Below are 17,973 nucleotides of genomic sequence, written 5' to 3' on the forward strand. Positions count from 1 at the left end.
AACATGGTGAAACCCCGTCTCTACTAAAAATACAAAAATTAGCCAGGCGTGGTGGCACCTGCCTGTAATCCCAGCTACTCAGGAGGCTGAGGCAGTAGAATCGCTTGAACCCGGGAGGCAGAGCTTGCAGTGAGCTGAGATCACGCCACTGCACTTTAGCCTGGGTGACAGAGTAAGACTCTGTCTCAAAGAAAAAAAAAGAAAAGAAAAAAGAAAACCAGAAACATAATCCCAAAGAGTAAGTGATTTAATATTATTATATTCTACAAATGGGAAAAAAAATATTCGTTTAGGATTTGTCATTTACTGAGATGTTGAATAAATGAAATATAATACCAGCTGTTTTAAAATTTCCAGTTTAACTTTGAAACCCCGCTATATATAGTAAAGTTTGTTATTTCAACAAATACTAAGCACTCATTGTGTCGCAAATAGCTGTGTTAAGCCACGTGACAGGTGAAGAGATCGATATGACAGGGACCTGTTCTCAAGAAATGTATAGTCTCTAAGGAAGATAAAACATATACAAAGTAATCCCAATACGTGGATAAGTGCTAGAATAAGAAGGTAGGTATTGAGTTTATTCAGGAAATTGAAAATGTTAATATGACTTGAGTGCAAGGAAGGTGAAAGAAAGTAGGACGAGATAAGAAGAAAAGAAGAATTGTAGATGGGAACCTCTGAATGTATCATATAACATTTCATAATTTGAAGAAATAGTTGTTTCTCCCTCTTAGCTATGAATTAGGGTCCTTTAAATGTCAGGGATCCACATTTAGTCTGTTTTTCATCCCTAGACTCATCGTCTTTGCTTGCAGCAAATTCTGATCAAAATGGAGAAGCTAGTAATCAACTTCACATTTCTTTTCTTCTGATACTATTGCTGGTCTACTTGCTGGTGGGGCAAAGAAGTTCAGAGTTATTTCATTACTGCTGATGGTTTCCAAATCTGTCCTTGCCTTCTCAACACTGATATCAGTCATGTCTTACTTTAATCACATACTCATTTGGTCCTATTATTGCCCTTTATCAATACAAATGGAGTGCAAAGTTTGGGAAAATATTCCTAGTCCATCACAAATTTGAATTGTGAATTCTGTTCATCATCAGAATAATCTGTTAGAGACTAAAGTATGGAGAGGATGGTTATTTTAAAGAATTAATATTGACAATGGATTGTACACTATTCTTGTTTGAAATTGTCTGAAAGTTAGCAAATATAACCATATGATATTAAACCTCACAAACAAGGATCCTTCTAGATGTCGAGGTTCTTTAGAACTCATCCATGTTGAAAAGCTCAGGCAGCTTAACACGCCATTTTTGTATACACTAAAGAGAACTTAAGTGGGAAACTAGCTACAGGAAATGTTCTGAAAAAATGAATATTTAAAATCATGGATCAAATGCTTGCTTAGCTTTGTAAGTAACTGTTTCCTTCTTGCAAGGATACAAGATCAAGCTGTGCCCTCACCTCTTTGGTTTTATCAAACACAGTTTTATAAACAAAGCTTCCTCCTTCCACAGTATTTTTCCTTCACTCCAAACCTCAATGTAGTGACCACCTGTTGCTTGTGTCAGATTTACAAATAGCCATTTGGTTTTATGTTTAAAAATAACAGACTATTCACATTCCTTCATATTCCTTCTCCCACTTCCTTCTATCTTTCTCTCCCCCAATTCCCATGTGAAAATTCTGAATGAGGGAATCCATTTTAGAAACTCCATTTTGAAAAGACTTGCATTTGTTTTGGGAACTAGACTACATTGGCAGCCAGGAATGGCATAAATTAATTGTTGAAGGTTATGGAACCATGTTCATCCATTCAGTTGACCCTCACAGGTGAATGCCAACACTACTTCTCTAATCTTCTCAACCCCAAAAACCTAGAGAAGGGCAGGAAAAAAGGTCTGAAAAGTAAAAAATGGAATGCATTGAAACATGTGATATAACTGTTAGCCTATCTTCTATAAATTCTAGCTCATGTGGTTTAAAGAAAAGTTGTCATGAATATATCTTTATCAAAATGGTCAGATTCAGGCATTTCCATTCATTCAGTATATGTCTGTGTTTTATGTACCTGTGGTTCATTAGAGAAACTGTGAATGGAAGTTCCATGAAGGCAAGGATTCAAACTCACTGTGCCCAAAACTAAACTCATTATCTTTTCCCTCCAAATGTCTTCTTTCTGTGCCCCTGATCACCACTCTGGTAAGCAGCACTGTCACTTTTCAAGCCTGTTAAACTAGAAATAGCCAAGCTATATGTGACTCTTGTTTACCCTGTGAAAACTAATTGATCATTACAGCAAATAGGGCTTCTTCTGACTGTCTCACATTCCCCTACTTCTTATTTTAAACTTGACCAGCATCACATTAATTCTGAACATTTTTTTTAAAAACCTCTTATATGGACTATATTAACTGATCTTCCTCACCCATTCTCTTTCGTCCTGTACATTGTCTCCCAAGTTATGTTGATTAAAGGATTAAACGACAGCTCTGATTACCTTCTTTCTGTTTTATTTTTGAGCGTCGGGCTTTGTCACCCAGGCTGGAGTGCAGTGGAGTGGTCTTGGCTCACTTCAACCTCTCCCTCCTGGGTTCAAGTGATTCTCCTGCCTCAGCCTCCTGAGTAGCTGGGATTACTGGTGTGCACCACCATGGCTGGCTAATTTTTTGGTAGAGACAGCGTTATGCCATGTTGGCCAGGCTGGTCTCAAACTCCTGGCCTCAAGTGTCCACCTGCCTCAGCCTCTCAAAGTGCTGGGATTACAGGTATGAGTCACCGCACCTGGCCAGATTACCTTATTTCTAGCCTTCAGTGATTTTTTTTCAGCCCATTAAGGATGTTTCTACAATCCACTGTCACCCTTACAAGGCCATATCCTTGACATAGCCTCTTCCTACTACAACAGCCCTAAAGGACTCTGGGCACCAGACAGATTGAACTTGCAAGATTCTTCAGACACCAGTGCTTGTTCTTGTTATTTTTCTTCTTGTCTATTTTGTAGAAGCCCTCATCAAGCTTAAGGTCTCGCCTAAATTCTACCTGCTTAAGGAAAATCCCACCAATGTCCTAGGTATGAATTAAGTGCTCATTCCACTGAATCCTGTAGCAGTTTACTTTGGCTGTTACACAGAGATGATAGTTTTGTACAACACATTATGTTCAGCCTCTACCTGTATTCATTATATACCCATCTTTCTCTTCCTCTTTAGATTGTAAGCTGTTGAAGTTTTTGTTAATTGAGTGCTAGGGGAAAAAATTTCAATGAGGAAAACAAATACAGTGACAAAATAACTTTCTCTTGAAGAATAAACATAGTAGTCTTTGAGTCTGGATGCACATGAAGTTTATTTTTGCCCCTCTCTCTACTAGGGACCTCCAGGAACTTGACGATAGTACCCAACTCCCTCTGCTCTGTCACTTCTCAGAAACAGCAGAAGGACTCACCACCATTCGGGCCTTTAGGTGAGTAAACACATTTTTATATTAGCTGACTAGGCAATTACATCATCAACAAATATTTTTCTACAAATAACTGATCATTGCTTTCATTTTGTTTGATCTCCCCATTGTGTGCCTGATGGTGTACTAAACCAAGAATAAGAAAAATGTGGTGTAAATGATCAGAGTTAGAGTTTACTCATCCAAAATGCTAACTATAATAAAGGATGAAGCAACAGATAGGAAAAATACTAGCTGTGTGACTAGGATAAGGCATCTGAATTCTCTAACCTTGGTTTCCTCATCTATTAAATGGAGAAAGTCAATTTTGCTTCTTAGGGTCATTGGACTAGTTAATATTATCGCTGCGAAGTATTAACCACACTGACTATTGAAGAAGCATCCAATAAACAAGTTAAAATAAATGTATAAATAATAATAGTAATAATAATTCTCACAAAAGAAATACTATTTACACCAAATACTATTTGGTGTAAATACTATTACACCAAAGTTGTTTTAGAATTTAATCCTTTTTCTTCAAGGTTTGTAAACAGAGCAATAACCTAAACTTTTGATCAAGAGTGTTTACTTTCAAAAAATTACCTATCCCAATTTTCCTGTTCAAGTCAGATTAGCAAAGAAGGTGATATTACTGAATATTTCATTTAATCTAGAAAATTGATATTTTAGTGTTATAACTTTCTGAAATCCTAATCGCAAGTATATATAGATTTTAACCAGAGATTTTTCTAACCTACGAAATTCATTTTTAAATATAGAATTGGGTCACAGAGTAGAATATAGAAAGACAACTATCCACAACATTATGTTCCACGGCATGTGTACATAATCTATGTAGGCGGCATCATGAAGCATTCATGCTTTCTGCACTTGTATGTTTTTCCATCATAATGTGCAATTCCTTTTATTGGAGATGTCAAAATTATTTATTGGCATTGAATGTAGATATTAACATGAAATTTATATTCTAACAACCAGCAATGATCACTGGTATTAATATGTACACTACATTAAAGATTACTGTTTTCACCAAATAAGTCCTTTCAATTCAATTTATTTAAGAAACATTTGAGTACCGAACATATGCCAGGTACTATTCTTGCTGTAGATACATAAAGACGAAAAAGACATGGCCTTTCATTTCCAACCAGCAAAAAGTGGCACTGTTGCCCTCCCTCCCCACATCCTCCTCACATACACCTGCCATGTTATCCTTTTTATTTCCTTTGTGATATTTATCTGAGTATTTTAAATCATCTTTTTTATTTGTTTACAAGTTATCTGTCCTTTCCAACTGGAATGTAAGCCCTATCAGATCATCCCCCACTTTTTCTTTTTTTGTTGTTGTTGTAGCATCATTAGCTGGGAAAAGTGCCTGGGACTAAGTAAGTGCTCAATAAATACATATTGACTAAGTAGCTAACATGGGCTGTGTTAAGGAGCTCACAGCCTAGTAGGAGAGAGGGCTTAAGAAAAAAAATAGCAACACAGCATGATACATAGTCTAATATCACAAGAAACAACTGTGTCAGAGAGCGGGGTAGCACTCTGTCTAGAAGGAATGGGGAGATAATTATTGAATAACAAATCTTTGAATGAGGAATAATTGACCTGGCAGATACAGGAGATAGAATATTGAAAGAAGATGTAACAGATGTGTGAAAACATAAAGATTTCTATTTTATATGGAAATCAAAAGAGTCCAGTACTGTTGGAACATAGATCAAGTACAGAGAAGCTGTCTGTGGCAATGAGGCTTGAAACCATAGTAGAGGCCAGTACACAAAGGGCATTGATAAGTATCTTTAAATAACTTAGACTGGATCCTTTCAATGTGTGGTAGTCACTGAAGAATTTTGGGCAGGAAAGTGATATGATCAGAGTTGTGTTCATCACAATAACTCTGGGATACTACTATGAACTGGGGATGGTTAACGCCCAAGGCAAGGAGACTCCAGGAGGCTGTTGCAGTGGTCCACATGAGAGATTACAAAGGCAGGATAAGGAACTAAGGACCGGGAGAGAAAGCACAGATTTAAGGAATATTTAGGAAGTGGGAACAATGAGATTTAGGGGCAAATTGAATGTGAAGAGTAAGGTTGAGGGAGAAGTTGAAGGTGATTCCTTCTAAGTTTCTGATTCCATGAGTAGGTAGTTTTCCAAGTTAGGAAATTGAAGACGATGTGCAGGATTGGAGAAGGAGTTCATGAGTCTGGTTATGAACAGGTATAGGTAGTAATGAGATATCCAGCTGGACTGTTTTTGATCATTTTGGTATACAAGTCTGATGTCTAAGAGATATCTAAGGGCCGAAGATACAGGTTTGAGTATCATTCTTTTATGGATACTAGTTAAAGTTTTGGCCATGGATTTGATTGCTGAGGGAGATGGTGTAGACTAAGAAAAGAGGAGCTTGCAGAAAAATTTCAGACTACCAGCACTTAACGAAAAAGTAGATAAAAAAGATCCTGTGGAAAATATGATCTGCCAATTGCTGCCTCATTAAACAAAGCTGGTCCTCTTAGGTTAAGAGGAAGATAGGTTATATTACTTGTTCCTCCCAATATCCTTTTATATTTGGCTAACCAGTGCCTATCTCATTGCTGAAATATCAGTCCATGATTATCATCTACTGTGGTAAGCCTTCTCTGAATGTTAGAATGTAGAGTCCATGTCCTTTTTAGATCTCTATGTTAAGTTGCATCCTAAACTTAGCACACTGCATCATAATCAACTGTTTGTGTGTTTGCATTCCTCTACAAGATTGGGAGCTACTTAAGAGCTGTAATGTGTCCTTCATCTTAATCTTTAGAATATTGACAGAGTTACATAGTAGGTGTCCAGATGTTTTGTGAATAAATTAAAGGACACTTCGTTGCTCAACCTACTACTTTCTGTTAATATCTCCATGGCTCTTAACTTCAACATCTATCTGCTTCCAGCCCTCCTAATTTGGACAGACTGTTTGAATTCTGTTCCCAGTCAGCTTGCTCAGTAAAGGGGAAGGGTTGATGTTGCCCCTTGTCATGGTCTCAGTCTTTCAACTAAAAATCCTATTGAGCTCCTCCTGCTCCTGGCCAACCCCAACATAGGCCAGCCTGATGCCATCAAATCCAAACCAATGCCTTGTTTATGGGAGGAGGATCTACGTCTTGGCAACCTTGATGTTGTGACTACTAGTTTAGCAAGTTGGTCCCTGTAAAGATCAACTATCCTATGAGTGAGAAGTTAATGGTGGGAAAGATCAGTTCACTGGGCTCCCTCCTCATGTGCGCACTGTGTGTGTGTGTGTGTGTGTGTATGTATATAATGTTATATATGCTATATGTATAAGTCATATATATATATATCATTTTCAGCCCCTCTTTTATTCTTCTGGATATATATATATATATATATATATATATATATATATATATATGAAAGGAACAGATGGATGGAAAAAGACACATTCGATTCCTGACCACAAGTACCAAATGGATATACATATACATATATATATCCAGATAGGAGAGGCCAGCACCCAAGCACTTTGCCTCCCTAGAGGCCATTAAAGGCCCTTAAGTGGTCAGCTGAAATTTTTGATAGCCCTTTATCCAAATGGCACCTTCTGGTAAGTAAACCTTTACCTGTAGCAGCTCTACCCAGGTCAAGGACAGGTCTGGAAAGCCTAAGGGACTGCTCTACCTGTGTTTGATGCATATTACCCTAGGCAACACCACTGTAATGCACCTTAATTCAGTCTTGTCCATTTCCTTCCAAGACCTCAATGACATATAAGTGCCAAATGTTAATACTTAATAGGGCAGAACCCATCTTCCTACTAAGAGAGAAGAATTCAGACCAGTTGGGAAAATAAGCCATCTAAGTAGTAGGCAAAAAATCAGGATAGTGGCATCACTGGAGTTAATCAAGTGAGCATTTTAAAAAGAAATTGAATGGTCAATAGTAATAACAACATAAAAGAAGAATAAAAAAGAATTAAAAGCGTCCATTGGATATGGCAACCATGAAACTATTGATAATCTTAGCAAGAACAGTAATGATAAAGTGGAGAGAATCGAAGGCAAAATTCAGAGGGTTAAAAAATTAATTGGAAATCAGAACATGGACATGGCAAGGAAAAACTACTTTTTGAAAGAGTTTTACTGAGGTGGGAAGGAGTTTAGGAGAGCTAACTAAAAGAAGGAGCTTTTTTACTATTGCGTTTTCATTTTTTTTTAATTTCTTTTTTTATTTTTATTTTTATTTTTATTTTTTTTATTATACTTTAAGTTTTAGGGTACATGTGCACATTGTGCAGGTTAGTTACATATGTATACATGTGCCATGCTGGTGCGCTGCACCCACTAACTCGTCATCTAGCATTAGGTATATCTCCCAATGCTATCCCTCCCCCCTCCCCCCACCCCACCACAGTCCCCAGAGTGTGATGTTCCCCTTCCTGTGTCCAGGTGATCTCATTGTTCAATTCCCACCTATGAGTGAGAATATGCATTTTCATTTTTAAGAGGATAATGAACTAGACATTTTCAAAGACTGAAGGGAAGAAGTGGAGATATAGGCGGGATGGGATAGTTAACGGAGAAGATTATTACAGCAGATTAGCAGGAGTATGTTAAGTGCCCAAGTGTGAAGACCACTTCAGCTTGAAGAGTATTTGGTAAATAGCTCCTCTATGAAGGTATGAAAAGGATCTGAATAGATTCAGGAAAACTGGCAGGTGAAACAACAGGAAGTTGATGAGTTCAACGTATAACAGCCTCTGTTTTCTCCTTGAAGGACAGGGGAAGTCATCTTCTGAGAGGGATGGGGACAAGAACAAGGCAGAGCATCGTGAAGGGAATGAGGAAGATTTAGAATGAAAGAGGAAATTGACCAAGAGTCAAGATTCAGATTTTTCATTTACCTTCTTCCCTAGACACATGAGCATAATTTAGCATTACTATCCTTAATTTTACATTAGGAAAACTTCTAGGTAGCTTTAAGTAGAACAAAATATTATGTTAAATTTCAATGCTTGAATTAGAGTTGGAAGAAACAAAAGACAACTCAACTTCTATCTGGAAGTACCTGCATGATACTAATCCAGGTTTAGATCCTCCAGAGTTCATTTTTTAATGTTTTATTTTAGTTTATTTATTTCAATAGGTTTTTTGGGAACAGGCAATTTTTTGTTACATGGATAAGTTATTTAGTGATAATTTCTGAGATTTTGGTACACCTGTCACCCAAGCAGTGTACATTGTACCTAATGTGTAGTCTTTTATTCCTCACCCCTCTTCCATCCTTCACCCCAAGTCCCCAGAGTCTATCATATCATTCTTATGCCTTTGCATCCTCATAGCTTAGCTCCCACTTATAAGTGAGAACATATGATATTTGGTTTTCTATTCTTGAGTTACTTCTCTTAGAGTAATGGTCTCCAATTCCATCCAGGTTGCTGAGAATGCCATTATTTCATTCCTTGTTATGGCTGAGTAGTATTCCATGATGTATATATACCACATTTTCTTTACCCACTCACTGGTTAATGGGCATTTAGGCTGGTTCCATATTTTTGCTGTTGCAAATTGTGCTGCTATAAACATGTGTGTGCAACTGTCTTTTTCATATAATGACTTCTTTTCCTCTGGGTAGATACCCACTAGTAGGTTTGCTGGATCAAATAGCAGTTCTACTTTTAGTTTTTTAGGGAATCTCCATACTGTCTTCCATAGTGATTGCACTGGTTTACATTGCCACTAGCAGTGTAAATGTGTTCCCTTTTCACCACATCAATATCTATTTTTTTTTTTATTTTTAAACTATGGCCATTCTTGCAGGGGTAAGGTGGTGTCTCATTGTGGTTTTACTTTGCATTTCTCTGATGATTAGGGACGTAAAGCATTTTTATTAACTATCATAAATATCAGCATTTTTAAACCCAAAAGAAGTCTTGAAAATGGGATGGCCCTGCTGCTATGGATAAAATTCTAGAATCCTTACATTTGGTACTTGTGGTCAGGAATTGATTGTGTCTTTTTCCATCCATCTGTTCCTTTCTTTCAAGCTATCTGGAGTCCCCAGAGTCTTGAACTCTTTGGAAAGTTAATATTTACTGATGAGGCTGCTTTTCCTCCCCTGCATTGAGGGTTCGTGGTGTACTCACATGAAGCAATGAACTCCCTCAAGTAGTTTACCACGAAAGCATCACAGTTAAATTAGACTGAGATTTTAGTGACCTTTCCTATTTTTTTCTTGTCTGACAGAATAAAGGTCTAAGAATGTTCAGAAGATGAGCTGGATATGGATGAAAAGATACAGGCTGAGTGTGTCAAAGTTTCCATTAGGAAAACAGAAGGTTTCTTGCCAAATAGAAACACGCAGAAAGAATGTTCACTGCATTTTCACCCCTCCCCTCTCACTGCTGCCTCAGACTATTGCCAACTCCATTTACAAACTCTTTAAGAGTGGATCTGAAACAATATCCCAAAACTAGAAGAAGAGTCAAAAGTGTTCCAGATAAAGCACTTTGTCAGAATCAAGTGTTTGAGGTTCATCTCAAATGTAGTCCACTGGCTTTGGTCCACCTGGCCTCATCTCCAATCTCTCCATCACACAGTCCTCTAGGGAGAAGAACCTGTCTCAAGCCCCGGAACATGTGGCGCTTTCTCATTTCTGTGCCTTTTCTCATATTGTTCCTGCTGCGTAGAATGCCTTGTTCACCAAAAACATTCTGCTTATCCTTTAAAAACCTCACTCAGATTATCTTCCTTGTCCTTTGTGACACCTTGCTTAACCCTTCCTCTCTCTCCACCCTTCACTCCATTTCCTACCGTGCTGATCCTCTGCTTGGTGCAAATCATGCCCTTCCTTTATGTTCGTGTAGCATTTTGTGTATAAGGTCCTTATAGCTAGACAGTGTGTTGCACCATTTTTACTTGTTAATGCTGTGTTTCCTCCCTTCACTAGACAGTTGACCCTTCAAGGGAGTAGGTCATGTCTTGTTCCTATATCCTCAGTGTCTAGCATAATGTCTTGCTTAGAGTGGATGATTGCTAAATGCTCCCGAATGAATGGATGAAAATCTACTAAACATGTACCTAGCAAGTACAAAAAAGAATGAGCCAAGGTGGATGGATCACCTGAGGTCAGGAGTTCAAGACCATCCTGGCCAACATGGTGAAACCCCATCTCTACTAAAAATACAAAAATTAGCTGGGCATGGTGGCACATACCTGTAGTCCCAGCTACTGGGGAGGCTGAAGCAGGAGAATCGCTTGACCCTGGGAGGCGGAGGTTGCAGTGAGCTGAGATCGCGCCACTGCACTCTACCCTGGGCGACAGAGTGAGACTGTCTCAAAAAAAAAAAAAATGAGCCTTGCGTGTGTGTATATAGAGAGATGATAGATTGATGATAGATAGATAGATAGATAGATAGATAATCTTTATGGTTCATGTTCATTGTTTCAGTAAATCCTATAACCCTTTGAACATCCCCCCTACCCTTTAGTTGTTCTCTATGTTCATCCCTAAAAAGGTCAGTTGGAGGGTAAGCTTGGACTGCTTAGTCCCACAGCATGAGTGCTGCCATTCAGGCCAGGTCCTCCTGTGCATGGCAGCATGGCATTTGGGTCATGGATACTCAACTCAATGTGAGGTAACTATTTAGCTATGATTGCTGAGTTCTCTGATTATTGTAGATTACAGCTTATTGTCCGACTGAATTATCTATCTTTTTTGACATATTGGAATGATCAGATTGATTGGATAGATATCAAGCGTCTGCTTTATGCTGGCCTGTATGGATTACTTCAGTGGGCCAAATGAACACCCCACCCAGGATCTCTTCATTCTTTGACATATGATGATTTATTATACATTTTTACAATTTTACTTAAAAATTGGGGAGGTGAGTGGGGGAAGTCTTTTATCAAGAAGGAATCACTGCCATTTTGTCAGATGAAGTTTGCTTATTTCTTGCAAACATAACCCATAGATGGGAGGTCTCTATAAGACAAGCCGTGGCTGCAGAGAGTGAATAAATCACATTTTGATTTGGTATTTTCCCTACCTTCAAACCAGTTATTTTTATTATATTATCCAGCCTTCCAATGTTTCTGTTATTCAGGAAAAATAATTGAGAAATAAAAAGAGACTATTGTCGTGATTTAGAGAAGATTTTTTCTACCATGTAACATGAATTTATTTGAGATATTGGCTCAGATGTTTAAATGGATAGGGCTTTTAGTAACAGTTTTATTTATAAAATAGGTTACACAGAATTTGGTGTGATTTTATTGAGCACCAAGAATTAACTTAATTTGCTGAAGATCAATATCCAAACAATATATATCATAGAACCCTGAAAGTACACAGACCAAATTCCTTTTATGCAATGACCATCCTTACAAATACTTCAGAATTTGGGGGTGTAGAACATTTGCCGTCATCTCTAGTGTCCCCCATCCTCTACTTGTTGCCACCCCAGTTTTTTTTTCTTTGGTTCCCAGAAATATTAGGCAAAAAGATAATTTTATAAGTATATTTTTGCCAATTGCAAATGCATAGTTTTCTGTCTTCCCTGGTTCTGATCCAGCACTTCCCACCCAACTCTAACTGTGTTGTTTGGAAAAGTAAAATAAAGGGCACAAAATATCGGTAGAGTTGCATTTCTACACAATTTATCTTGGATTTTGTAAGGCCCTTTTAATGTAGTAGGCTATGCTTTATTCTCATGGCTACAATAATTATGTGGAAATTTATGAACTGATCTTTAATACAATGTTGTTATTAGAAGGACTCTTTTTCCTAGTAAGGGTGTAAGAAAGGAAATAAACACCTGACCACACCATCTCTACTAAGAATGCAAAGAGCAGTAGTAGCTGGTCTTTATTTTGAAGTAGAAGTCTATTTACTGGGCCGGGTGCAGTGGCACAGGCCTGTAATCCCAGCACTTTGGGAGGCCAAGGCGGGCGGATCACAAGGTCAGGAGATCGAGACCATCCTGGCTAACACGGTGAAACCTCGTCTCTACTAAAAATACAAAAAATTAGCCGGGCATGGTGGCGGGCGCCTGTAGTCCCAGCTACTCAGGAGGCTGAGGCAGGAGAATGGTGTGAGCCCGGGAGGCGGAGCTTGCAGTGAGCCGAGATCGTGCCACTGCACTCCAGCCTGGGCAACAGAGCGAGACTCCATCTGGAAAAAAAAAAAAAAATCTATTTACTGATCATTCCATGCCATCAGTTTGTCACTGTGTTGAGTAAATAGTGTAGTAGTAAGTGTGACTGTTTCTTATTACCTCTCCTGTTGTGTGGTTAACATCGTGTTTTTGTTTTCTGCAGGCATGAAACCAGATTTAAACAACGTATGCTGGAACTGACGGATACAAACAACATTGCCTACTTATTTCTCTCAGCTGCCAACAGATGGCTGGAGGTCAGGACGGTACGTTCATTTCATGATTTCGAAATGGAAACCAAATAGAGAAGACGCCTGCTGCAAAGAGGCAGACAGTTGTAAAAATTAGTCTTCCACTGAGATTCGGCACTAGCTTCACATTTTCTGGACTTTAAAATAGCTCAGGTTTGTTTATGTTACAGATGAAGTTTGTCATAATGTTTTAGCTAATGACAAGACAAATAGCCCAAAAAGCAAAAATTCATTTTGTGTTCATTAGTTTCTAGATCACATAAGTTAATGGAATGGCAAATATTTGTATAACTTCAAATTTTTTTTTCCAAAAGAGCACATTTGGCAAGTGAACAGATGTACTCATTTCCTTCACTGAGTTGATCCTGCCTGGAAGGATGGCAACTTTCTACGTTTTAAGCCAGTGGAGGGTCATGTTAGTGCAAAATGTAGAAAACTACAGTTAATCATCTGTTGCCTTCTGTCTTGCACAATGTAGAAGAACAAGCACAAGCTTTGGCATCACACAGACTTGGTCTAGCAAGTTAATTTTAGTCCCAGTTCCTCATCTGTAAAATAAGAATGTGTACCTTGTACCTTGTATGGGCATTGGATTAAAAGTAACATAAATCCCCTACTACACTGATTGGCAAATGCATTCAAGAAATGTCTTTCGAATGCATGCATGAATGAATAATGAATCGTACCTGCCCTGGTAGGGGGTTCATAAGCCAATGAGCTGGAGTATCAAGTAGGAGAGATGAGAAAGACATTCCAGAAGGCAAGGAATATAGTTTGTAGTCTGTGTGATCCGGAACATGGATAAGCTACTTTGATGGTAATGTTGAGTTGAGTGTAATTTTTTAAATAGGTATTTGCCGGTTTTGAAAAGAAAAAGCATGTTTATCTCTACTATTGGGAGAATCTTATTTCCACTAACTGCGTTTCACTAACATATAGGCTTTCTTTCAAAACACAACAGAAAAGAGAAGGAAGATGGTAAAGGGAATTTGATAGGGTAGAAATGAAGGAGCCCAAATTAAAATCTGAGTAGTTGATTGATGGATACAGATTAAACAAGAATCTTGGACATCCTTGTGAGCTTTTATTATCATGATTTCTCACTGGTTTACAGAGATTCTCCTCAACTATATTAGTCATTATGTAGAAATTATTCAACAGCACAGCATAGTTATTTTTCACAAAGTTTTGGCAGAAGTATTGGTTGCTGATAAATTCCCTCCAGGTAGCTGTGACAGTTGGAAGAAGGCAGGACAGAGTTTCTTGGGAATTATGTACAGATAAATAAAGGCAAGTGAAGTGTTACTTAGGATTTATCACAAAACCAAAACATTATTCCCAAACCCTATACAAACCATAATTCCATAATTCCTTGCTTTAATTCCTTGTTTTGATATGTGAGTGTGTGTGTGTGTGTGTGTGTGTGTGTTGTTCTATAAGGGAAAAAATCATATATGAATAATATAATTACTGATGAAATAGCTTACTGAAAGAATGTCCCGAAATCATAAGGGAGAAATGTTAGCAGTTACCTTTGTATCTGGTTTTCCTGAACTTGAAGATCAAGTACGTCTTTTAGGGGCAAGCGTATTTGCCTTGGACTTGAGGTGAGAGTCTGACCGACTCCTGTTTCTGCTCTTTAGCACTTCCTGCTGTCAGATTAATGGATAAGTGTTGAACAAGAATCTTCAAGCAAACCATATGCTCTGTTCTCATAGCCAGAAGACAAGATATTAGAGCCTTAAGACTGCCAAGAAAGGGAAGGTCAGGAAAAATTAGAAAGGAACAGCAGCCAAACTCAAAATGGTTTAGTTTAGTTTGACTCATAACCCAATACTTTAACCCCCACGTGAAAAAGCAGTTGAACCTGTCTAAATATAACAGACTCTGTATCTTGAATTCTACCTGCAAAAAACAAAATACTGACACCTGAAACAGGAAGGGCAGAACAGGCCATTCATTTGGTTACTTTGTAATGCATTTGTTACTATGTCTTCTCCTTGCTTTCTGTGTATTAGAATCCTTCCAAGATTTGCAATGTAGTCTTATTACTAGAACTCTCCCTTAAAAATTAATACAAAATATTAAGGAGTATTTTATTTTCATTTCCGATGGGCAAAGATATATTTTGGCAAGAAATGTTTGTTGATTTATTGCAAGGTTCCAGGCATATCTGCTGACAGAAGTCAAGGTTCAAGGTCCTTTGTGTATGCTTTGCCTCCATCCATTGTATTTATATGTCAGTAACTTTATATGGATAAACACGTGTACACACGCACACATGCACACCCCTCTAGACAATCTCAGAGATCCATTGTGAGACCAGTCAGATTCACTGTCGCTCTGCTCTTCTGAGTGAACTGAGAGTTTTCATTGGAACCAGGTGTATTTAAATATAAATACTATAATCCAAGAACATATGCCACAGTAGGAGTGTTAAATAAGGTAAATGACTTCTCCTGGGAAATAACCTTTTCTCTCAATTGTGCACATACAAATGACCTCATTACTACTGTGTTTCTGTGGGCATGTCCACATCACTGGAGACAGAATTTTAGTTTGGAAAAACTGGATCTTGCGTGAGAAAAATGAAGTTAAGATATAGTACCTTGGAGACTAGGGTGTGAACTGTTCTCTACACCCCACAGCTGGATATATTCTGTATTCTGCCTTGTAAGTCTTTTTTTTTTTTTTAAAGTAATGAAAATTTCTAATTGGCCCAGTACATCTGCATTGATCTTATCTATGGTATCAACACAACCCCCTCTTTGTTGTATTACTCAGTAAGTTCACATAAATATCTGCTTCTAGCAAATATTCTTAGAGTTCCCAGAGCAGGAATGCAACCAAAATGATATAAAGAAGGTCACTTCATTGGACATAAATTAGAAGAGGCAAGCAGGATTTCTTCACACAGATTTCACCAACTCTAATTCATGGACTCAGAGCCATAATGGAAACAGGAGAAAACATGATATCATTGCTCCCTTCCTCTTTATGCCTAGTTTTAACTTTCCAAAGCCATGTCACTGCTATTGACAGAAAATCTCAAGAAAGAAGAGAGAGAAACCAGAGTAGAAACACCTTTTGTTGAATTTGGGACATTCTCCGAACCTCATCCAAATTTTGTTTATCTTTTTTTTAAAATTATACTTTAAGTTCTGGGATACATACACAGAACATGCATGTTTGTAACATAGGTATACGCATGCCATGGTGGTTTGCTGCACCCATCAACCCGTGATCCACACTGGGTATTTCTCCTAATGCTATCCCTCCCCTAGCCCCCACCCCCTGACAGATCCCAATGTATAATGTTCCCCTCCCTGTGTCCATGTGTTCTCATTGTCTAACTCCCACTTATGAGTGAGAATATGCGGTGTTTGGTTTTCTGTTCCTGTGTTAGTTTGCTGAGGATGATGGTTTCCAGCTTCATCCATGTCCCTACAAAGGACATAAACTCATCCTATTTTATGGTTGCATAGTATTCCATGGTGTATATGTGCCATGTTTTCTTTATCCAGTCTATCATTGATGGGCATTTGGGTTGGTTCCAAGTCTCTGCTATTGTGAGCAGTGCTGCAATAAACATATGTGTGCATGTATCATTATAGTAGAATGATTTATAATCCTTTGAGTATATACCCAGTAATGGGTTTGCTGGGTCAAATGGTATTTCTGGTTCTAGATCCTTGAGGAACGGCCACACTATCTTCCACAATGGTTGAACTAATTTACCCTCCCACTAACAGTGTAAAAGCGTTCCTATTTCTCCACATCGTCTCTAGCATCTGTTGTTTCCTGACTTTTTAATGATTGCCATTCTAACTGGCATAAGATGGTATCTCATTGTGGTTTTGATTTGCATTTCTGTAATGACCAGTGATGATGAGCTTTTTTTCATATGTTGAGATAGAGACATGAAAAACCCTTCAAAAAATCAGTGAATCCAGAAGCTGGTTTTTTGAAAAGATCAACAAAATAGATAGACTGCTAGCCAGACTAATAAAGAAGAAAAGAGAAAAGAATCAAATAGATGCAATAAAAAATGATAAAGGGGATATCACCACTAATCCCACATCAATACAAACTACCATCAGAAAATGCAATAAACACCTCTATGCAAATAAACTAGAAAATCTAGAAGAAATGAATAAATTTCTGGACACACACACCCTCCCAAGACTAAACTAGGAAGAAGTCGAATCCCTGAATAGACCAATAACAAGTTCTGAAATTGAGGCAATAATTAGTAGCCTACCAACCAAAAAAAGCCCAGGACCAGATGGATTCACAGCCAAATTCTACTGGAGGTACAAAGAGATGCTGGTATCATTCCTTCTGAAACTATTCCAAACAATTGAAAAAGAGGGACTCCTCCCTAACTCATTTTATGAGGCCAGCATCATCCTGATGCCAAAACCTAGTAGAGACACAACAGAAAAGGAAAATTTCAGACCAATATCCCTGATGAACATCATTGCAAAAATCCTCCATAAAATAATGGCAAACCGAATCCAGCAGCACATCAAAAAGCTTATGCACCACGATCAAGTCGGCATCATCCCTGGGATGCAAGGCTGGTTCAACACAGGCAAATCAATAAACGTAATCCATCACATCAACAGAACCAATGACAAAAACCACATGATTATCTTAATAGATGCAGAGAAGGCCTTCGATAAAATTCAACACCCCTTCATGCTAAAAACGCTCAAAAAACTAGATATTGATGGAACGTATCTCAAAATAATTGTTTTTGTTTTTAAAAAAATACAGCGCTTTCTTTTCTTTTCCAAGTCATGTTAAATAAGAGTTAAGACAATCATGATTTTTCCTCTTTGTCTACGCAGACAGTTTTCCCTATGGAAGATCTAGCCTTGCCCACCGTATTCATGTCATATTCATTTTGAATTGGGAAAAAAATAAAGGCCATAACACACTCAAATCATAAAAGGACAAGAGAATAAAAGAATAAAATAATTTGGCTGGTAGAAAGCGGCTAGACTGTGGCTGGCCACCGGACTTGCTTTGGCAGCAGAGCGGACTGTTTTTCCTCTGGGTGCCAAGTGAAGCCGGCCGCG

General features: G+C 38.1%; 1 protein-coding gene across 6 annotated transcripts in view; it reads left to right on the top strand.

The window, feature by feature from the left end:
* The window catches only part of ABCC9 (ATP binding cassette subfamily C member 9), a 147,863-nt gene that overhangs the window by 104,557 nt on the left and 25,333 nt on the right, over positions 1–17,973 (top strand). For all 6 annotated transcript variants that reach the window (XM_063694122.1, XM_055358453.2, XM_055358454.2 and 3 more), the window contains 2 exons: positions 3,383–3,475; positions 12,802–12,904. In XM_063694122.1, the coding sequence (XP_063550192.1) occupies positions 3,383–3,475; positions 12,802–12,904 (196 nt within the window). The remainder of the gene's footprint in view (positions 1–3,382; positions 3,476–12,801; positions 12,905–17,973) is intronic.

Source organism: Gorilla gorilla, chromosome 10 (genome assembly GCF_029281585.2).
Source record: "Gorilla gorilla gorilla isolate KB3781 chromosome 10, NHGRI_mGorGor1-v2.1_pri, whole genome shotgun sequence".
NCBI classification, from domain to species: Eukaryota; Metazoa; Chordata; class Mammalia; order Primates; family Hominidae; genus Gorilla; species Gorilla gorilla.